This window comes from Drosophila montana, unplaced genomic scaffold (assembly GCF_035044405.1).
Source record: "Drosophila montana isolate Dmon_TW-CO22-7 unplaced genomic scaffold, ASM3504440v1 contig_1964_1, whole genome shotgun sequence".
Classification (NCBI taxonomy): domain Eukaryota; kingdom Metazoa; phylum Arthropoda; class Insecta; order Diptera; family Drosophilidae; genus Drosophila; species Drosophila montana.
The window spans coordinates 630,442-653,573 of NW_026996881.1; the positions used below are offsets into that span (position 1 = coordinate 630,442).

The window sequence follows — 23,132 nt, forward strand, 5'->3', positions numbered from 1 at the left end:
AGTGAGTGCTATTCACAATATTATTGTGCACGGTTATGTGATTATACGGTAATAAGCACTTTAGTATTATATGATCTCCTATCATTTCTTTACCACTGCGCTTGGTTCTAATCTCTTACTTCCTCTTCGGACCCGACAAGCTTACCAATACATGACTACGAAAGTCGCAAGTTGATAGGTAATTGTTGTACATGAACGCATGTTCTACAAAATATAACATTCCACAGATCTAATAGGTGGCAGGGTATGCAGAGCAGCAAATGAGCGTGCCAGCAGCAACAGAGAGTACGCATTGTTCAAGAGCTCCCGCTTCTCACTTATCTCTTTCCATCTCTATCGCTCTCTGGCTGTACTTGTTGACCATCCATGAAAAAACCGGTTCCATCTCTTTGAAACGGTTATACTACTGTACATAGGCTCAATGTAGATTTTAAACGGTCACAATTCGATTTTATTTAATACTATTAACGAATTATTTATCTCGCCGCTTTCATTGAACAGCATATAATTAAACATTGGAATGTAAACATTTATCATACCACACACTCTATTATGTATGTATCTACATATATAAGTACAGTATTGTATTTGAAATGCTTATCAATAAATGAAAAGCAAGTTTTATTTTAGGTTTGTTGATTAATGGGTTCAGTTAAGATTTCTATAACAACAAGTTTTACTTGTGTGACACTAATTGAGATCCATAATTAACTTACGATTTTTGTCGGACATTCTTCGCATCTCCGACCACATCAATATCTCTTTATATAGGAACGTTTATCCTTACTGAGTGACTAGTTGATGATCAACGCACAGCCCAAGCCGTAAGAGCTAAGAAGCCCAAATTTTACTGTAGTTACCTTATGTGATGAAGGTGCACTCTACGACAGGTTTTGAGGGCAGGAAATTTGTAGACAAGTGACATCTAAAATGGGTATTCCTGATTGGAACAATAAATTTACTGATACATATATATATTTTGTTAGACCTTCTTGAATGAAGATGGTATGAAGCAATATTTGATATTCCTTTTTATTAGCTTCATTTTTAAAACACCGCGAAATATTCGACGATGTATTACACGCTTATTACTTAGGCTTAAGCATAATAAACCCTAGAAATGTATCCTTATCACATAAAATTCATAACATTCAAATCAGATGCTTTCAGCTTGCACAAGCCCCATCACCTGCCGGCTCTACATACTGTAATCCCACGAGTAGGGGGGACCCCTCGGCTGTATGGGTCTTAACCTCCATACTCGCTGCTTGGATGCGAGTTTCCAGGTTATTGATATCAATCTTTCGCATGTACCGCTTATGCAGAAGGATCTGTCGCGGATACCAAAGCATCAGCCCGAGGCCTAATGCTATGGCTATAAAACCGCAGACTTTTCCCACGAGTGCAGAGATCGGTAACAGTTTCAGATAGAATAGCAGATCGGACGAAATTCGCAACCTATAGTCAACCCAACAGAGGGGAAAGAAAGTGCGGCGTGACTTGCGGAAGATGCTAGAAGGCGGGAAGTCTTTTGGTTATCATTCGCTGTAGGAATTATCAGCTCTACTTACGATTCTCTACGCGGTTCTACCAGGAGACTGATCATTAGCCGCGCCTTGATGTCCAGCAGTATGCCAGTGGTGGGCTCTAGCATAACGCTCATCTCATGGCGATCCTTGTCAGGCTTCATGCCTTCCACTGCTTCAACATAATAGGGATCGGCATTATAGAAATGTGGCAAAGAGGCGAAAACGGGCACATCGTACCAACAGGAGGATACATTCATCAGACCAGAGCGCACCTCCCTGCAGCTACCCGTACAGTAGCAGCTGTTCTCCGGATTATCAGTGCCTACAAATTGGATGGAGATTCCATGAAAGTCTTGCCTTATATTAAATCCTACATAAATGGCACTTACCATTTGCTAAATTTCTTGCTGTGCCCTTGTAGATGTAAACCTCGATACCCTTAAAGAGCGTTGCGCCCGCATAGTCCAATTGCATCTCACGACAAAGATCGGGTATAAAGTATGAAATTGGCTCGCCCTGGCGCAGCGGAGTGGGATGAAATTCGCCAGTACTACCCCTCAACTTGCAACTGGGATAGCCAGCTGAAACATTGTCGTATCGCCAGCGAGCTATTTGACCCAATTTACTAAAGTCCTGCTGGCCAGTATGGACATTATGATGCCCATAGATCTGGGTGCTGCCGTTGCGCTTGGAGAAATAAAACAAAAGTAAATAATGGAGGAGCAGGTTATTACGTTTCGAAGAGTGTCCTACCGGATAACCGTAGCCTATGCGTTCGTAAGGGAAATACAAGTCCGGCATCATGTTATTGGGTATCATTTTGCTCATCTTTATTAACGGAGTATCGAAGCCATTGAAGAGCCAGTCATCGGCAGACCTCACGAATGTTGCCTCGTTACCATTCATATTCAGCGCCATCAGCATCAGCGTGCGCAGCATCGGGTTCCAGTTCTGGACTTTGTTGACGATACCAACACTCAGCATATTGGGGGCTACAATGGAGTCCGTAAGATTGCCCGCGCTAGCTGCTTCATCGAAGTAGAAGTGGCTACGGCGCAGATAGGAGACAGTGGAATTCTCCGGGTGCCAGACCACATTCAGCTTTTCCTGTTTCTCAGTGAAGGAGTAGGGCCCCAATTCTTCAAAGCGCGGCTTGACATTCGGATTGCTAAACTGTTCCGCATTCGTCCAGTTGAAGATGTAAACACTGGCGGTTATGTCTAAGCTTGGCTTTTGCCAGAGACTGCTCAGCATCGAGTTGGGCTTGAGCACCATGAACTGCAGAATATGTGGATTGCTTGAGGCATAGTCCGTGGATTCTATTAGTCTCTGGCTAGTAACTTACCCACTCCAAGGCGCGACGTTGTATGCGCTCTAAATTAAGAACAGATATTAGACCCAAAGAGGCGAGCAGTAGACCCACCAGACTGGTAAGTGCAATTCGATTTTTCCCGATCATATCATTCAGAGCACGGAGGTTGAGACTGCAGTAAGTCTAGAATTTACTAGCGGGCTCCGTATTGAATTCGTTCAGTTATAAAACGTAAATGTTAACTGGTTCTGCAATCGATACATAAAGGCAAGTAAATAATATTGTGAACAATTTCTTAGTTGCTAATGTTAAATCGAAAGCAATTATCAATCGCATTTAATGCTCTAAGTTATGCAAGTTGCCGGCATAAATCATTTTCAGTTTATTCGATTTTATTGAGATATTCATTATGACTGCAACAAATTCTCGCCCAAGCCTCTTTAATTGCTCCCCTTTTTTTTATGACCAGAGTGGTTATAATAGTTCTCTGCCTACAATGTACGTAACAAACATGCTTCTATGACACGCTTAGGCGCTATCACCACGCCCCTCTGTCCGGCTGTGCGTCAGTATGAACCCGCCGACTTGGCAAACTACAAACGCTAATGACAGTAGCAGAGTTTCAAAGGTTAAGAATATATCACAATTTGGTTTCCTTTCCTCAATAATTTCAGATAATCCCGTACTGCGCTGGCACTAGAAAAACGGCTCTTATAACTTAGTTAAGTTTCCTGTCATGGTGGACCAGCTCTAATCGTCTGTTGCAACGCTTACTAACCTCTCAGCATTACCTGGGTACTTGTGAAAAATACTGCCTGATAACCTTATCAGGATTATTTGATAAGAATCTTTGGTAATCGAAATATGAAAATTTTATGAATTTCCATAACTAAAAATATGTAAATATATTGAGTTTTGATAAACCAATTTGAACTATTGGAGATTTTAAAAAATTAGACGAAGTTTCGAGAGCCTGAGTTAATTGATGTAGAAAACCAGGCTAGCGAATCGACCGGAAACTAGAATTGGTTCTTACCATGAGATTTATCATATCTTTATTAAACACAGCAATTACAAGCCTCACTACGAACATAAACCTTAGTTCCTTAATGTATAATCGGTCGGAAATTAAACTTTCCGAAAGGAAATATCACGTTGCCTTTATATGGTTTGCTTAATTATAACACAACAAACAGGCTCGATATTAAAAGCTTAAAAGGTTCATTAAATGGATTTGATGGGATCGTATTAAGCATTTCTGTCTTATTCGAACACAAGCTTTCTTCAACGATTTTTCATATTAAAGGGTATATGGCGACTTACCCCGCTAATTTTCTATTGAAGAAATTTTGGATGGTTCGTCACGAAAAATGAATCACGTTTTTTTTTTGACACAACCGCAAGGTGTTCCCAATTGTCTTTAATTGACTGTCTGTCTGGCGGAGACTAATCTCAAAGGTCCATAAGGGTTATCGTTGTACAGCTTTGATAGCACACTGTTCTCACTGATAAGGCCAAAATACCATTGACTTCGAGTCTTTCATTATTTTTTGTTGTATTTTATTTCGAATCGTACAAGAGCACTGGATCACCAGATTTTCCGGATCTCGATGTGCGTTCAATACAAGCACGATGCGCTTTAAACGCCGACTTGATAACGACTGACGACTTAAAGGAGCATGTTCCTATATTAGTACTTAGCAAACAGAAAAATTAAAAGAAAACTCAGAATGATTATGCAGCGTGGCGAAGTAAGCGCAGGCAGAGTACAAGTCGAGACTCGAATTGATACTGTCACCTAAGAAACTTAATTGATGCACTGCACAAAATAATGTTTGCATACTTTCGGCGGAATCATTAAGGAAACTATTCGAACCGATCGCATCGATTGGTCTACATCTACGGCCAGACAATTTAATCAGTTTAACTTGTGAGTTAGCACTTTTGCTTTCTCTCCATATCTGGAGGATCGGTCAATGGCTTCGGAGTTTGGTGCTCAGCACAAAATTTGAACAGTGTACCGACCATTCAGCTTTAATTTTAATGTTTGTACTTAGTGGCATTTTATTGCAGTTGGCTTGGTTCAACAGCTCCATAATCGCGGCAAGGGTTATCTTTTAACGATTTAGTGGCCCAGAGCAGGCCAGAGACGACCCATTCCCCGAAATGGAAGCGGCACGCAACTGCCACCACCCGTCACTTGCTACTCGCCACCCGTCACTCGCACCACGCGCACCGCTCAGCTCAGCTCAGCTCAGCTCAGTTCAGTTCAGCTCCGTCGTTATCGCTTCAACTCTAACCTGGCCAGCAAACATATCGGCAACTGGGCAACCGAGCTGCAACAACTAAAATTAACAACTTTTTGTGTTTTCCAACTTTTCGTGGGTTCGCCCGTTGGGGCCCGTGCACTGATAACAGCCACGTTCCAATCACTTGAACGCAATGCCCGATGGCGTTGATCTGATAAAAAGCAGGAGGACAGCTATAACAACAAGCGCAACAACAACAACATCCAGCTACTGTATACACAAGTTCTATACTTAACTGCATGTCTGTATGTATTTTGGTTATATGATGCCTTAAACATAAGTATATTTTTTTATATGCGCAACATTGTTACAACTTTTATAGTAACTGTCAATATAAAGATTATATATTACATAAAGAAATATTGCTTTTTAAAAGGTGTTGCGCGTTTAAGTCGAATCTGTTTTTGAAAATTCCCCTAGCAATTGTCTATAACATTATTTCATTTACCGTCCGAACCAATTTACCTTTAAGCCCTTAGCAGCATTTGGGGATATATAAACGTTACAATATTCTGATCCTATCCACAAAACTTTTTTTTAATTCGATTCAATTTAGACCAATTATTAATATGAAAATTGTGACATATATAAATGTAGATATCTTTTAAATCCAAAAATATTGAAACTCTTTACAAGGCATTAAAATATTCGAAGCTTACCCACTTGTAATTTTAGCTGAAGCGAGAAAGAGTAATGTAATCATCACCAGATTAAAAAATCGTTTCCGTGTTTCATTCAATCTTAAGTAAATATAGTATATATTCGATTATAATACAGGGCATATGTAAAGTCAGGCACAGTTGGGGCACAGGTAACAGACAAATCATCTTACAAAGCTAAACTTGAGCACACTAGACATGTAATCAATGTTCGGTATCATCCGTTTGGTATCAATTCTCAGCGATCTTTCACTGATTAAATAGCGGGGATTCTACAAAGCGAATAAAATAATCAATACTATATATAAATAATTAAATAGTATATCCACGCTTACTTGCACACAGCTGGGATTAATGTCGCTCTGCCTGATCCACAATTCTAGCGGCTGTGTGCGCCAGCTTTGCTTGGACAGCACCGCCAGACAACGCCCGATGAATGCGTTGCCAATGCAACGGGATCTAGTCATATCCAAGATGCGCAGCTGGCGGCAGTTGATCACAAATTGCAGTAGACCTGCTGGACTCTCCAACTGATAGCCGCACAGGTGCAGCTCGCATAGCTCTGGCAGCTGAGCGGCCAGTGGGCACAGCATCTGATCGCTGAGGCACTGAAGCTGTCCTTCCTCCGACTGTCCATGCACCTCCAATCTGCGCAAATGGCGTAGATTGCTTAGCTCTCGAAAGAAGCGTTCATAGTCGTGAAGAAGTCCGCTAAAGCGAAAGCCTTCGATTTGCTTGATGCCGCCAGCTGCGGCATTGCTGGGTCGCGCTATGCGCGCCAGCACGTCGAAGACAAAATTCTTTGAGTATATGGAGAGCTTGTGCAGGAGTGGCAGGCGCAGCAACTGTTGTGTTATGTCCGATTCCATGCAGAGATGATAATCGGCAATCTTGATGTGCTCCAATGTGGGGCACAGCTGCACGTCAACCAAATCACAGCAGTTCACTTCATCGCAGTCCTCCATAATGTCAAACTTGCGCAGTTTAAGCTGCCGGAAGATGTCGCGAAAGTACTGTGACTCCAGATACTGACAGTCGTCCAGGCACAGCTCGTTGAGCAGCTCCAACTCGTGCAGATACTTGCCCGTCACCTGGCAGCCACGCAATTTTAGCTTGCGCAGCGAGGGAAACACACGCTTCAACAAACGCACATCCTCGTCCACGAATCGCACTTGGCCACGTCGCGGCTGATGGTCACCGCCCAGCCACTCCAGGCTACTTACACCCGGCAAAGAGTGCTCGTTTAGCATTCGCAATCTTCTCACATCCAGCTGATGGCAGCTGAGACGCTCCAGATGCGGCGCCAGTGCCAGCATAAATGCTTGAAAGTGACGCGAGGACGCACGACATACCAGCTCATCTTGCAGCACCACATTGTGTACGCGCGTGCGCCACAGTGACTGGACAATGCTCCTCAGGCGGCTGTGCAGCTGGGTTAGCTCAAACTGTTGGTACACATTTAATTGGGCCACTATCAAGGCCAGAACGTCATCATTTAGCTGCAGCAGAGATGTGGGCTTTGGCTCTGGGGAGTAAGACCGGTTCATACTGGAGTTCAAATCATAGCGATGCCTTCTCGAGTCGCCTCAACTTACCTGTTTCTTGTTTTGTGGTCATTTGTGGGCTGGGCTACAATTTCTAGTACTGTCGCTTAGCTGTTGGCAGGCGCAACGCATTTTAGACACTGCCAAACAAATACAGCCTGACCAGCTGTCCAGGGTCCATAATTTCAGAGACCTTGCTACCTAAACGTGCCTTCCTTAGGGGTGGTTTTCCAGACAGGCTGGCCCACCTACCTAGTTAGCTTGCCGTCTTCAATTAGAGATGCGACATTAGCAAGCCGATGACGGCGAATATCGTAGCTGTAACTTATTAGCCGATAGTCGGCCAGAATATGCAAGTATTTTTAGTATTTGAACTTACCGTATTATAATTTGTTCAACTGTAATTACACATTGCGAGCTTTTTGTACAATGCATTAAGCTAATCAAATTATATGTAACGTTACGAGTTTTCCTGCTCGTACAAGAATCAGATAATTCAAGCAATATATATGTAATATACATATATTATATATGCAGATAATTCATCAAGAAAATTTAAGGAACGTTACTTAACAGGTAAAAAAAATCTGAAATCTGTCGAGCTTAATAATAGAGCTTAAAGCCAAACACCTAACTTATCCCACCTGCAAATAAAATATAGCCCAAATTCATACGTATGGTTAAATAATGTGGCGAATCGTTTATCTATCGTACTTCCTAACTAGCATAATAATCTCAAAATTTGTTTTATATATAATTTTGAAGTCGTTACCCAAAGAAATTTGTTTAAAAATTGTTATAATATGCAGCATAAGCTTATTAGCGTAGCTGCTTAATTTTTATTTTCATTTTTTATTTATTTGTTTGGTGCTTACTACGTCATTAATTTGTATGTATTTAGTTAGATTTAACTTTTACAATATATTCTATGTTGTATGTATAATGTAATATTATTCATTCAATTTCATTTGTCGGTATAGGCATATATTGTAGGTATATATAGTGTATATATTGTATCTGCATTATAGTACATTATTGTTTCTAATTACTTAGTATTGTTATTGATTTATGCTTTAATTTCTCTTTTCTCTGTTTCTTCTGTTCTTTTCATTTCTTTGTTGTTGCTTCAATTGGCTGCGTTTTAGGAAACATTTTTCGACACTGCAGCTTATTGTTAATAATAATATTAATTATTGTGTAAATTATGTGTGTTAAGCTAGAATCGATTTATGCAATACGCAACTTACAAATTAATCTGTTTGTTTATTAAATATTGCAACACAATTTGAGTTTGTTGATGGTACATACTTTAAAATTGCCATTCGCATGCTACAAATACAGTTGATCAGTTAATATATTAGTTAATAATCGTATAATATATAATATATATACTCTATATGCATTTTATATACTGCGCTCTATTATAGACATCACCAATCTATTTTAAAAAACACCCAAAACTAACACGGCTAAAACAACTACATAAACATATTTGCTTGTGTGTGTGTCTCTCCACATTTATACGAAGTTTTCACAATGTTTTTTTTTTAGTTTTATTTTGACTCTGTATTTTCCCTTATAAAAATACATAAGACTAAAGCGATTCGTTATGCAATCCGAAATCTGTGAAAACTTCGCAAAAATGTTTTTTATATTGTTTGCTTAAATAATTTAATTCTTGCGCACATTTGTTTTTGTTTCGTTTTGTTTTTGTTTTTTTTTTACAATTTTAAATTGTTCCCTGCATTCTTAGTACATATTTATAAACTTCTGTCGCTGCCAATAAATGCCTTAAAAATAAAAAAAACGAAATGTATTTTTTATTTCTTTTTCCTTCTTTAATGAACAAATCAAAGTAAAACCAAAAAATACTTTATTGTTTTTTTTGTGTATGATGTTTTATTTGTGTACATGTACAGTTTTTCTGGTTAATTTAAATTATACGGTTTAATTAAAATATTAAATTAATAAAATGTTGCATTTAAAAGGAAGCATTATGTGTGTGAGAGTGTGTTTAAATATTAATAAACTTGACTCATCTAATATTATAATTTTTTTTTTCGTTTTTTCTTTCCTTTTTTGTTTGTGTAAAATTTAAAGCAGATATGTTGTTGCTTGTGGCGCTTGGGGCTTGCTTCTTCTATATATTGTTGCTGTTTTCAACATAAGCACAGTAATTGTTATATTTAATTGTAGAGTTGTGCCTAGCTTTATTATTATTATGTTTGTTGTTAACTTTAATAGTGTGTAGTGGAGTGGGAGGTTATAACTTCATGTTTTAGTTTTCTTGTCATATCATAATCGTAATTATAATTATAGCGCGTGCGCTACTCTACACACACATTTCGTAGATGTAACTAAAAACTAATTCACTTTCGCTCTTTTGTCTCATTATAATCAATCTTAATTCTTCTTAGTAGTTCAACTAACATTAAATATAATAATATATAATTTTCTTCTTGCGTTTCTCATCTCTCGTTAGTTCTTGACTTAGCCTACGATTATTCCTCTTCAACTCTCTTGTTAGCTAACTGCTCTAATACGCCTTGCCCTATATAACAAAGTTTTCCATCCATAGGCAACAATTTGTCGGACTTAAACGTTAACGGGGCTGAAGGTTACGAGGGTGGTTTGATATATATTAACTGGGCGCTGCTATTAGCATAATATTTGTGTAGTTTATATGTAAATGTTTGCATAACTGTTTAAGCTGTTTCGTTACATACTTTGTCTTACAAAATGCACAAAATAATACAAAATTTTTCCGACGATTTCTTAAAGTTTTGCTGCAGTTTATATACAAAGTATGTATAATTGATATATATAAATATATATTTATGATAGTTGTATGGTATGAGGATGCCTTGTAAGTATAAATGAATGTCTCTCTCTCTCACTTCCTATGCATAACTTAATGAAACATAATGTTAAAAATACAGGCGCCAAACTAAAAAAAAAAACTGATTACAACTTTTTGAACCCATTGATGAACTCTCGCTAACTTGGCCGATAGCACAGCTAACAGCCACCCCTAGCGCCGTCGTTACGCGTACATTTCATAAATGTAACAGAGACGTGAAAAATATATATTATATAGACGCTAAGCGCCTAAAAAGATCGGTTAGAGAACAATGAAGGGAAACTATGAGATGTTTTTTTTCTTGTATTGCACGTTGCGCAAGCAGGCGCCTGACTGGAGAGTTGGGTAATAGGTAAGGGGAGACACATTTTCGGGTTCAAGGCGTAACCAGCGCGCGGCTTTATAAACTATATAAAATGAATATGTTTTATATGTATAACTAGCTGCTTATGTGGATGTGTGTTGTTGTTGCCTTCAGTTGCTTCGATTGGCCGCCGGATTTTGTGTGCTTTACCACTGTGTTGTGGCTGTTGTGGCCGCCGCCGCCGTAGTCGGGTAGCCAGGCAGCAGGGGCTACTGTTAGTAAACCACCGGATGTTGCTCCACATTTGTGGGCAGATGCTGCAGTTGCATCGCGGCACGCGCCAGCGCGCTTGGATCACTTATCAATGCAATTGGCACCTGTGGTGGTGGCTGCTGCTGTTGTTGTTGCTGAGGCGGCGCCTGTGGATGCGACTGTTGTTGTTGTTGCTGTTGATGATGTTGCTGCTGCTGCTGCTGTTGCTGCTGCTGCTGCTGATGCTGCTGCTGGTGATGATGCGCCGCATGCTGTATGGACAATTGCAGCAACTGCTGCTGCTGCAGTTGCTGTTGCTGCTGCTGATGTGCAGCGACTGCCGCCTGCTGTTGCTGTTGTTGCTGCTGCGCGGCCACCTGTTGCTGATGTTGCTGATGCGCTGCTGCTGCCGCTTGTTGTTGAGCCGCCGCCGCCTGTTGCTGGGCAGCGGCTGCTGCCGCCGCCTGCTGTTGTGCGGCAACTGCTGCGGCCGCCTGCTGCTGCTTCTGCGACTGCTGGGCATTGTGCGAGATGAGCGAGCTGGTGACAAGCGGCACCAAGCCAGGCGTTAACTGGACGGCACCGGCGCCAGCCGCTGCAGCGCCCGCTGTTATCTGCTGAATGGTGTGCATCGTTGTTGTCGCCGAATGATGGGGAACTGCAAAGGGGGAAGATGCGGTCAGTATGGCAATTGAACGAGCGTAGGCAGACACAGTCGCGTGTCTTGTTTCGTGTGTTCTGTGTCCGACTCACTTATGATCGGTTTCACTTCCTGCTTGACTTGGGTCAGCACACCAGCCGGTATTTGCGGATGCGGATGCACGGGTGGTGGCGGCATCATAGCATCCGGGTGATTCATCTTCATGTGGCGCTTCAAATTGCCGCGCTCGACGAAAGCCTTGCTGCACAGTGTGCACGCGTGCGGTTTCTCGCCCGAATGGGAGCGCATGTGCGAGACCAAGTGACCTGCGAAACGGACAATGGAAGCGACATGAAGATATCTGCCGACAAGGAGAGATCGAATTTCGACAACAAAAAACCAAGGGTGGCGGCTCTTCCGACTTAAGCAGCCGAAAAGTCGAGCCACTCCGAACCAAACCAAGGCGAGCGAGCGGGCGGGCGGGCGTTTTTCTTACATTGTTATTTATTTTTCAGTTAGGGGTGAGGGGGACTTGGGGCAACTCAGCGCACAGTGAAGCGAATACTTGACAAAACCCAACTAACCAACCTATTGATTAGATTATATTTACACTTATGATAAAAATAAAAGGTACATTATAAAAACTTATCTTTATAGCATATATTTTGAGCTAGGCTAAAATTATTTGCGTGCTTATTTTTGTTGGTGATATTGACTAAATGCACAGAAAAAAATGGAAGCCCTAAGTTTCAAAATAATAATAAATAAATAAATAAATATGAAATAAAATATAATGCTCCTTAATTAAATACCCTTTCATATCAGCAGGAATAACTTATAAAAATATATCGTTTTAGATCATCCTAAAACATCTTTGACGAAGAGAAGAGTTTTTGGATTACCACTAGATAACTTATTGAATAACTTAATTAACTTATAATGCAATGTTAAACTATATTTGATGTTGTTAATAAAGATTACTAAAGCTCTATGCATTGTCTATTAATGATTACCTTTAAAAAGCTATTCACATACTTCCCGCTATAAATTTTGGTTTATACAAAAGCGTCTAATCAGAAAGAAAACTGATAATACGAAGATATAACAAATATTCCTAGATATGAACATGATGATTGAAAATACTTAATGGAATGAATAAACACGAGATGAAATTGAGTTGACCTTAACAGAGATTATTCGCTGCACTGTGGGTTAGAGGGAGGGGATTGGTTGGATGATAACAGAAATGCGGCTGGACTGGGAAGACTACTATGCTGACGCCACGTCTCGCGTACTACACTCTGCTACACATAAGGCTACTCACCTTTGCATATGAAATTCTTGGGGCACTTCTCGCAGGCAAACGGACGCTCGCACTCCTGGCCCTTGGTGTGGCTGCGCTGATGGAACAGCAGATTACCCTTGAGGGGAAACGATTTACCGCACGTCTCGCAGGTGAAAGGACGATCGCCGGTGTGGCAACGGGACATATGATTAATCAAATGCTCCTTGCGTGTGAAGGGCTTGTTGCACACATTGCAACAGTGGGGATTGTCGCTGGAGTGCTGGCGCATATGGTTATTGAGATGCTCCTTGCGCGTGAACGTCTTCTGACAGTATTCGCATTTGTGCGGCGAATCTCCAGTGTGCAGGCGTACATGATTCGTCAAATGCTCCTTGCGGGTGAAGGTCTTCTTGCAGTAGCTGCAACGGTGCGGCGAATCGCCCGTGTGCTGTCGCACATGATTCGTGAGGTGCTCCTTGCGCGTAAACGTCTTGGTGCAGTATGTGCACTTGTGCGGCGATTCGCCTGTATGTTGCCGTACATGATTAACCATGTGATCTTTGCGTGTGAACGCTTTCGTGCAGTACGTGCACTTGAACGGTGTCTCACCCGTGTGCTGGCGTATATGATTCACCAGATGCTCCTTGCGCGTAAACGTCTTCATGCAGTAGGAGCAGCGATGCGGCGACTCTCCCGTGTGCTGGCGCACGTGATTTAACAAATGCTCCTTGCGCGTAAACGTCTTGGAGCAGAAGTCGCACCGATGCGGCGTCTCGCCTGCTTGCGTGGTAAAATGTAAGAATCGTACAATAACATTACAGATTAGTAATCATTCACAAACGAACCATATTAACAAAAGATATTCATCAGTTTTCAGTCCTTGTCATTGTTAAAGTCTCGATCCGATTGGGTGTTTCCCCCCTAATACAACAACATAACCCCAGATGAGTTCAATTTGTGTGCTTAGTGTCTGCTCATTCAGATATCAGTTTGATTACTTTTCAATCACTGCGATTTCGTTGGTCAAATATAAAATATAATAAATCCATTATCGCAATCTCATGTTGTCAGACACAGTATATGAAATTTCATATTTTTTAGTGATTAACTGGGATATAATTCTGCACCCTGTATTTAAAATAGCTGTATACTACAGAGGTCTTTGCATCCCTCTTTGAAAGTATTTTTTATACCATACACAATCTAATACAAAAAATTCTAGCTACAAATGAGGGTTTTGATCAAACGAATTACGCGAGCCATATTTCAATACAAAAATAAATAAAGTAGATATGAATTTTAAAATCAAGTTATCGAGCAATAAATGACTTTTAGTGGGAGTTATTAAGCTTTTCATATGAATTACTGTATTTAGCAAGGATTCAAAGCTTCAATCACCATAATTTCAAATGCGTGATTGACTATTGCCACCGTACAATTCACGCTACTTTAATTAACCTTATTGAATTCAAAATATTACATTAATCAATGTAATAATCAACGAAACCGTATTTAATATTGAAGCTTCAATCACTTGGATTGACAATTGTTTTGTTTCTTTTATCGAATTACGATACTTAAAATAAGCATTTCGAATTTAGTTTTGATCAGTGATTGACAAAGATAATTCTGTTATTCATATTCAATTCTACATATGGCATTGATTTAAGCTTTAGTCACAGTACTCAAAATAATCGAATAGAATTCAGCATTTGAATCCATATTTGTGATTGACAATGAAATTGCATTGTTTTTGATTTATCAATAACTCACTCATGCAATGGAATAGTCCCATAAAATAGTGAATTTCCGATGGATTCGAAACACACTAACTCATTTGATTCATTATTAAATTGTTGTTATTTTGTTGTTGTTGTTATGACGCCCCCATCCCATCCCTTATGGTTCGTTATCGCTGCTCGTGCACCAATCGCGCATGTGTTTGTGGTTGTGTATGACTGTGGGGTCTTCCGGTCCAATTTGGACACTGATGGGGGCTGTACGAAATTTAGCGGTAAAATGCAATAGACTTGGCTTAGAGAGTGTATTTGTGTTGTGGTCGGGTTATGCGTTGGGCTGGTTGTTTGGTTGGTTCCGTTTTGTCTCTTTACCTGTATGCCAGAGTATGTGATTGGTGAAATGCTCCTTGCGACTAAAGCTCTTGCCGCAGATTTCGCAACGAAACGGCGTCTCGTTGGTGTGGGAGCGCATATGGTTGGCTAGGTGCTCCTTGCGCGTGTATTTCTTGCCGCAGACATCGCACTGATGCGGTGTTTGACCTGTTTGTTGGTGGTACACAGAACAGAGAACAGAAAGTATAGGGTGGGGAGATTTTTTCTGGTTAGCGCAAGCATTTAAATATGTTTTTCAACGCGATCATATTCTCGTATTATGCTCTAGACATTTGTAGCAAATTTTAAATGACCCACCAAATAATACAAATCAAAATATTTAAAACAAAACTAATTTCTAAAAATACAAATAAAAAAAATCACAAGAAAAAAAAAGAAACCCCCGGCACCGCTATGTGTGTGTGAAACTGGCCGTGGCTTGCGTTGGGTTCGAACGAAGCGAACGGAGGCTCGGCTTTGTGGGTGGCGCATGGTCGGTGGGCGTGGTTTTTGGTCATGTGAAGCGTATGTGTATGAGGATGTAGGTGTGTGCGTGTTTGTTTGTGTGCATTTGTGTGTGCCTGATACTCTAACTAGAGCTGGAAAGCAATTGGATTTGGGTTATAATTTTATATATTAATTACTGAGTATCCATTCCATTGAAAGCTTTCCAGTTCTAGATTTTCTGCGCTAATGCAAAATGCAAATGTGTGCGTGAACGTAAAGTTCGTCTGGTGAATGAAACCGGGTTCGACGCCAAAATCTAACCCTAAGTTAAATGCATGTGTGTTGGAGGAATGGGAGAATCTCTCCAGCCCACTAGGTGTAAAGTGTTTTCTTTGTTTGTCTTCTGTCGCAAAATGAACGCCGTAGGCACAGGCACAGGACGTTGGCAATCGACAAGCAGCAACAACGAACGCTTCTTTATTTTCAAGCACCCTGTACAGCAGATAGGGAGAGCGTTTACAAACTGGGATACTAAGGAAGTGGAGCACAGGCAAACTACACGAAGTAAGTAGGAAGAATCCAAGACGATTTCAATAACGGGAGCAATTGGAGGAGTGGAGTGAGTGGATTGATGAGTGAATGATTGTGATTTTTGAGTGTGAGTGTGTGTGTGTGTGTGTGATGTTGGCTTGGGGGGGTAGGATTGTTATGAGCGGTATGAGCGAGTATTGAGCGAGAAGATTGAAAATGTACTGAGCTTAACAGCAATCGACAGCATCAATTAAAATCGTATGATGTTAAGACTTTAACAATTTTCATCAGATTGATTTAACTATAAAAACAAATTATTCGTTTCGATTTCTTAATTATCATTCGATACGTGTAAAACAAATATTTTCGAAAATATAAAATATCGTATTTTTTTAAATGCATTCAAAATTTCTTAAAATTGCATAATTTTAACCTCTCCTAAATGATATTTACATCATTAAAAAAAAATAGTAGAAAATACTTCTTGCTTTATGAACTGTATTAATATTAAGTGGTGCTTACTATCGATAGTTATTCAGCTCTTAAATGTACTTTCGGAAGCAAAGGCAAAAATGTTCGTTTTGTGAGTGTGGTGTGGTGAGGTTGTGAGTACAAAATGCAGGGAAGCTGAAGGGCTACATATAAGGTGGCTTATATATAGGAAGCACAAGCAATGTAAAGACAGTGGGAAGAGGGAAGCAGACGAGAGGAATTACGCACGATGAGTTGCGGTTACTTGATTGATTGAGATTTGATTTGATTGATCAATTGATTGATTTTGATTTGGTTGGTGTGATGTGATGGCTGTTGATATTATCTGTAGCTGATTTGGTTGTTTTTTTTTTTGTACTCTACTGGAATTTGGTATTGATAATCGGTTATCGATTTTCTGTTTGATTTTTAATTATTAAATTTCTTTTTGCTGTTTTTGGTAATTGGTTTTTTGTGGTCGTGGCGCTCGCCGCTCGCATTGTCCGCCCCCGGTCACCAAATCACACTCACCAGTGTGCCACATGTAGTGGTTAACATAGTGTTCCTTGCGCGTGAAGGACTTCTTACAAATATCGCAACGATGTGGCGTCTCACCCGTGTGTTTGCGCACATGATTAACCATGTGCTCCTTGCGCGTAAACGTCTTGGCGCAGTACTGACAACGGAACGGTGTTTCGCCCGTATGCGAACGAAAATGATTGTCCAGATGCTCTTTGCGTGCGAAAGTCTTTTGGCAAATGGTGCAGGCGAATGGCTTGTCCGTTGAATGCCTTTTCATATGGCGCTCCAGACTCGTATTATTGGCAAACACATTGAAGCACACAATGCAAGTGAACATGGGACCGCCAATGTGGATCTTCCCATGCCGGGTCAAATCCTGCGATGTGGTAAAACCCTGACCGCATACCTGACACATGAACGGCTTGCGCTCGCTGTGGTAGCGACGGTGCACAATCAGCTGATAGCGAAACTGGAACATCTTGCCACAAATGTCGCACACATGCGTACCAGTCGCTATGGGCGTGCCATCCGGCGCCAACGCAACGCTCGATTGCCCATCGACGCCATGAATGCCGCCCTCCATTTTCGGCATTAGCAACTCACCCGTCGTCGTCGTCGTCGAGTTGTTGTTGTTGCCCCCATTCCCCCCGTTGCTGCCCGAGCTAGTTGTGGTCACCGTGGCGCTGCCCTGTTGTGATCCAGCATTTGTGCTTGTCGCTGGGGCTTGCTGTTGCTGCTGTTGCTGTTGGGCTGTGGCCGCTGCTGAGGCGGCCGCTGCAGCCGCGGCTGCTGCATTGGCCGAGGCCATTACAGCAGCGACGGCTGCATTATTTGTGGACGCCGCCGCTGCTGCTGCAGCTGCGCTAGCCGAATGCGTCGTCTGCGGCGGTAGTGGCGGTGGCGGTGGCAGCTGCGGCGGTGGCAGCTGGCTGCCATGCACCGCCGCCACATGATTCACCACATCGCCATGGATTTTGCCAAAGACCTCGTGATACGTAAATAACTGTGATATATCCTCAATGTTCACTTTATACATTTCAATGCCGTGTGGCGGCTTGTTGCCGTCGTCTTTATGATCTGATTTGCTGCTGGGCAATGGCGGCGGTCCGCCCAAAGTGATGGTGGTGCCACCGCCAGTGGTCACCACCGGTGCTGAAACCACCGAAGGTGCCGAACTGGCAGCGCTCACGTGCTGCATTTAAGGAGAACTAGACACAAATAATGTTGCCGCTCTCTTTTTTTAATTCTTGTTGTTCTCGTGTTGATTGTTGCTGCTGCTTCTTAAACAGTTGTTGTTATTGTTGTTGTAGTTGTTGTTGAAGTTGTAGTTGTTGTTATGTTGCTGCTGCTGTAGCTGTGGTTGATGCAGCCTACATATTGTTGTCGTTGTTGCTGCTGTCGACTGCTTTCGCTGGCCGTCGTGGCTACAAAAAGTCAAGTGGAATTTGTTGGCTCTGGTTATTGAAATTGGACAATAGCGGGGATCAAAGGCAGAGGAGCGCTAGGCAAAATTACCATGTAGCTTATTCTTCTTTTCTGTTCTAGGACATGCCCATGTACTTTTTCTTATAGTTTGTATATCCGACTGCAGCCCGAGTCCTGGTAATTTAACCTAGAAGTAGTAAACATTGCAGAGTTCAGTAAGAAAAAGCCACATAGGGACATTGCAGTCGGTGGCAACCGACAGCTTAATACTCTGTTCAGTCTAATTACCGAAAACGAAAATTCTCTTAATAAGACTCTGTGACACAAAAACTAAACTCGTGACATTCAAACTCTGAGTTGATCAAATTTCGATCTTTACAAGTTAAGGGACAAGGATGGACGGCTCCTCCCCATTTTGGCTCGACGTATAGAGCAGATCATGAGTAATTTACCTGTCAAATTTTGAGACTAACTGTATGACTATATATAGCAGGTATAGATTTTCGAAGTACGCCCTCCTCTATTAGGCGTGGCCCAACAATTGTATAGCGGATAAACATTCCAGGTTTCAAGTCTCTAACTTCAGTGGCGAAACAAATTATGTTTAACAGACAGACGAATATTCGAACAAATCTAATATACTCGTTTTCACACGTTTAACTGCAAACTAACTAACTAAGCTACAAAAGCGGATTAAATGTAAACATTTCTTCATCAAAAAAAGCAAACTAATTTCAGTATTGAAAAAAAATATGTATATCAGTTGTATCTAAAATCTAACAAAGATGCGATAGTTATAAAATGCATCATAAGCATGCTTAGACAGAAATTTAAATTAACTCTCTAATTACATTCTATCAATTAGCTAGACAGAACAACGAGAACAGTTAACAGTGTGACAACATTTTACGAGTTAGGCGTCACTCTTTTTGTAGTTGTTGTTGTAAAGTGAACTAATGTTAAACTGGTGCATTGGCGGCTGGCGAGCGTTAACCCTTCAACATACGAGTACAGTTGAGCAGCATATACGAACGCACATACACCCAGACCCATTTACATACATCAGAAACATATTCTCATACGTAAAGATGTTCAAAAATGCGGCTGAGCAGATATTGATTTTATGCTGATAAACTAAAAAATATTGCCCATTAGTAAAGTAAAGAGGCTTAACCACAAAAGCTGCGCGTTCTTCTGCACACACAATGAAATAACTTTATATAAATTGTAAAAGCAAAAGACACGCACACGCAAATAAATATCGAAGCAGACATAAGAAAAGGGAGTGGAGTTTTGGGCGTGAAGTATGGCTCCGTTGATATGCCTCCCTTTAGCAGGATTCAGGATTTAGATATCCAATCAGAGAATACAAGCATTTGATAGAAATGGTGAGAGCGTGCGTGGAGAGTATGGGAGGAAGAGTCTAAGTGTAAGTGTGAGAGGAGGCAGGTGGCTGATGTAAATATCAAGAAGTACAAATCGATTAAAGACAACGCGCTTTGGAGCGTAAGTGTTTGTGTATGTGTATGAAAAACTAGAGCTGCCTGCGGGGGGTTAAATAAATGCACGGCATACAGAGAGAAACGGAGCGCGCGCGCACGAGTGGGGGATGGATGAATAGCGGGTAGCGGAGAGTACATTGTTTGCTTAGGTCCTGAGCTATAGCAAGCACTTAAGCAGTATGCTTCCCTCTCTCAAAGCTGTCCTCTCTCACTCTCTTTGCGTCTTTCCATTTGATTGTTTTCAGTGGTCCAGCAAATAATTCAGCTAAGCAGAAGACACACAAACACAATACAAATATGTGCGAGAAAGAGAGGGGGTGTGGGAGAGTTCATGTAACACAAAAAGGGCGCCACTTTTTATATGGTGAGGTAGGAATATATATAGGTACATATGTACATATGTAATACATATATTTTATTGTATGTAACTCGAATTTGTGCTGCCTGGGCCCGGGAAAATGGGCGGCACAGGCACGAGAAAAAGGCTAATAAAGCTTAACTCTAAGATATCACAAATATAAACAACAATGGATCATTTTCATCGGATTTAAAATTAAAATTAAAACAAGGAACATTAAATAGGCAATACAATATTAAACATATATATATTTTAAAATGATTGAATCCTTTTTATATGTCTAAGTAAAACTATGTGGTCGACGATAAAATTATTGCATAAGATGAAATTATTGTTTTGATAATATAATAGCAAACTGTACTCCAAGTTAAATCCATATTATTTTTAAAACTAGTACAATGTAGTTAATTACAATCGGCAAACCGCCCATTTCACTTACGTTATGCAATATCTTGCGCTCTGACTTTTAATCGTCGCCTTTCTGTCTCACAGGGAGCAGAACTTATATATTAAATGTACTTTAAAATTAACCGGCTGCCGCGCTTGATGCATTTTCAATCAGTACTTCGTTACGTTCGGGCCACCTGCAAAAAGAGAGGCAACGATAACAGCAGCGGTGAGCAACAGTTTGTTTTGTGTTTATGTTTACGCGAAATAATCAAACAGACCGCGCGGTACAGTTGCACTCCCCTTCCCACTATTTAAGTTTGCCGCCACCACGCACGGAACACCAGAAAGCAGGGAAGGCAGCAAAAGCAAATCAAGTGAAAATTATTTGCAGTCAATATGCAAAAGCACACACATACAACAGATGTGTACATATAAGTGTATACGTGTGTGTGCTTGTACAGGCACACAGATGAAAGCTGCGTCGCAATTAACGGCAGGGGGCGACAGACAATTGGCAGGGCTAACATGATTGAAATTGGAGCCCGTGTAACATGTGCATATTTTTATTTAATAGTAAAAAGCATATTGTAAATATGTATATACTCGAAATAATTGTGTACCAAATATCAACAAGTAATTAAATGTATTTTAACATCGTAAAAGGTTCACTATTATTAATTTATCAATCATATCGTGCTAACAAATCAAATTAATTATATGTACTATAAGTACGTATACACATACATACATAGGTACGTATGTGTTTATGTATGTACTACATCTATTGCGGTATGTGCGTGCATTGCCCGTCTTCTAGATGTTGAAGCTCTCTGCTTTAATTTGCTTTTGGCTCCTCTGCCAACAAAAAAAAAAAAAAAAAAGAAGTTGTATTTCATTCTCTCTGCTGCCTCTCTCACTGGTTTCTTGGCCCGCAATCGTCTCTTCATTGTGTGGCCTGGCCCATGCCTCTTCTTCCTTGCTTTGTGCACTTTTATATTTTGCTTTATTTGTTGTTTCGTTGCTCGCTCACACGACGTTCGCTGCCGCTCTCGCTCTTTCGTACGCTATTCCTGCCTCTCACTCTCACAATTACATTGCCTCTCAGTATTCATTGAACAACGCTCCACCGTTTCCTCATACACACCCCTCTGACGATTTGCACGTTGACGCTACATACAATTCCAACCGCCTAAAGCGGAAAACCAATAAAAACGAATTGAATCGCAAAGCGTAAGTACAAAATAAAGCGAAAAAGGCTGGCACAGGCAAAACGAGAAAAAATGAAAGCTAAGGCGGGCGCGCGACGAGCGAACCAAAACGAAAAGAGAACAGTACAGGCGGCGCATACAAGTTTTGCGTTTTGCCCACATTCTATGTCGAACTCGAGTTATAGTTATAATTATTTCTGTCGTTGCCTCGTCTCTCGGCTTTTTATTTTTAATTTTGTTTGGTTGTCGCTCAATTTTTCGCTGAGCAGGGAGAGGCGTGAGAGAGATACATATGTATTTTCATTACAGGCAATTAGTGTGCATTTCATAATTGTTTAATAAAATAGAATATAAATTTAAAAAATAAATAAAAAGAAAACTCGAATAGAAAAAAAAAACTATTATGGTATACTGATGTATAGACTAATAATCAGAAACTTTAACTTAATGTAACATATGGTACCCACAAATCTAAAAATGTAATTTTCGAATAAGATATTCACATGTCATATATACATGCATACAATCAAAGCTCACTTGCATTTGCATTTATTAATACGAAAAATTAATTTTTCGAAAATGCAACCCTGCGTCGCAGAGCAAACAAGAAAATGACACGATGATGACGTTAATGGGAACTCGGTATGTGTATATATATACATTACGAAGTCACACACACGTTCTCACAGATACAATACATAAGCGCACAGCAGCTCACGTATCTCATTCTAACGTACACACATAAGCATGCATAAGTTGCTCACACTCTCACACACACACACTGATGTCGACCGCAGTCATTTGATAATATTGTATTAGAATTTCACAAATGTACACTATTTTTCCAATCAGATTATTTCCACTCGCTTCCAAGAGCACTTTTCACTATAAAGCCTCACTACCCCAACCAATTACTTGCGTGCATTTTTGCATAAACATTCGCTAAAATATGTTCTTATGACGCCATTATATGTATGTATGTATGAAAAATTACTTGATTGTAGTGGTTGCGGTGCGTGTATGTGGAAAAAACTTTAGCAGCACAGCAGCAACAGTAGTAGAAAAATCAAAACGCCGCGCGGGTGAGAGGCGGTGGTGTACGGTGTACAGAGCAAAGCAAACTGAAAATTGAATGAGACGCGGAGGCAGCAGAAGCAGAAGCGCGATGTAAAGTTCTTCGTGAGGCGCATTCGTTTCGTGCCCTGCACGAACACACAGTGAGCACAAACAATTGACATACCTCGTTCCTGCGAACGGAATTTTCAATATGTTCAATTTTATTTTATAAACTTCCCCAACATGTTTAAGGCAATTAACTTAAAAATAAATAAATCCACAATATGTAATATTTCAAAAAAAAAAATAACATTTTGTTAATTGTCTTAAGCCAATAATAAATTTTCATATAACCAAGCAAATTAAGTTGCAGCAGTACAGTTGATAAAAACATCTGCTTGAACACCTTGTGATTGA

General features: G+C 40.6%; 2 protein-coding genes across 2 annotated transcripts; both read right to left on the reverse strand.

Moving 5' to 3' along the window:
- Positions 1–977: 977 nt before the first annotated feature.
- Positions 978–22,793, reverse strand: crol (crooked legs). The gene is made up of 12 exons (XM_064679098.1): positions 22,654–22,793; positions 18,292–18,388; positions 16,786–18,200; positions 14,806–14,973; positions 12,734–13,474; positions 11,523–11,735; positions 10,799–11,427; positions 2,875–3,024; positions 2,283–2,807; positions 1,919–2,216; positions 1,572–1,851; positions 978–1,512 (listed from the first exon to the last, which is right to left on the reverse strand). Exons 3-12 carry the CDS (start codon positions 17,972–17,974, stop codon positions 1,167–1,169), a joined length of 4,539 nt encoding a protein of 1,512 aa, XP_064535168.1. The 5' UTR covers positions 17,975–18,200; positions 18,292–18,388; positions 22,654–22,793; the 3' UTR covers positions 978–1,166.
- LOC135426083 (uncharacterized) lies at positions 5,880–7,640 on the reverse strand. Its single transcript, XM_064679070.1, has 3 exons — positions 7,405–7,640; positions 6,145–7,334; positions 5,880–6,081 (listed from the first exon to the last, which is right to left on the reverse strand). The coding sequence occupies exons 1-3, from the start codon at positions 7,424–7,426 to the stop codon at positions 5,974–5,976; spliced, it is 1,320 nt and encodes a 439-aa protein (XP_064535140.1). The 5' UTR covers positions 7,427–7,640; the 3' UTR covers positions 5,880–5,973.
- Positions 22,794–23,132: the final 339 nt, after the last annotated feature.

What these genes read in the sequence shown, in the direction of transcription:
- LOC135426083 (XM_064679070.1), bottom strand. Translation starts at nt 7,426, where the DNA reads ATGACCACAAAACAAGAAACAG. An exon ending in GACCACAAAACAAGAAACAG is followed by an intron (nt 7,335 to 7,404) that starts GTAAGTTGAGGC and finishes CTTACTCCCCAG; the next exon opens with AGCCAAAGCCCACATCTCTG. An exon ending in TTAATCCCAGCTGTGTGCAA is followed by an intron (nt 6,082 to 6,144) that starts GTAAGCGTGGAT and finishes TTCGCTTTGTAG; the next exon opens with AATCCCCGCTATTTAATCAG.
- crol (XM_064679098.1), bottom strand. Translation starts at nt 17,974, where the DNA reads ATGCAGCACGTGAGCGCTGCCAGTTCGGCACCTTCGGTGGTTTCAGCA. An exon ending in TCACATACTCTGGCATACAG is followed by an intron (nt 13,475 to 14,805) that starts GTAAAGAGACAA and finishes TTACCACGCAAG; the next exon opens with CAGGCGAGACGCCGCATCGG. An exon ending in AGCAAGAAATTTAGCAAATG is followed by an intron (nt 1,852 to 1,918) that starts GTAAGTGCCATT and finishes TCCAATTTGTAG; the next exon opens with GCACTGATAATCCGGAGAAC.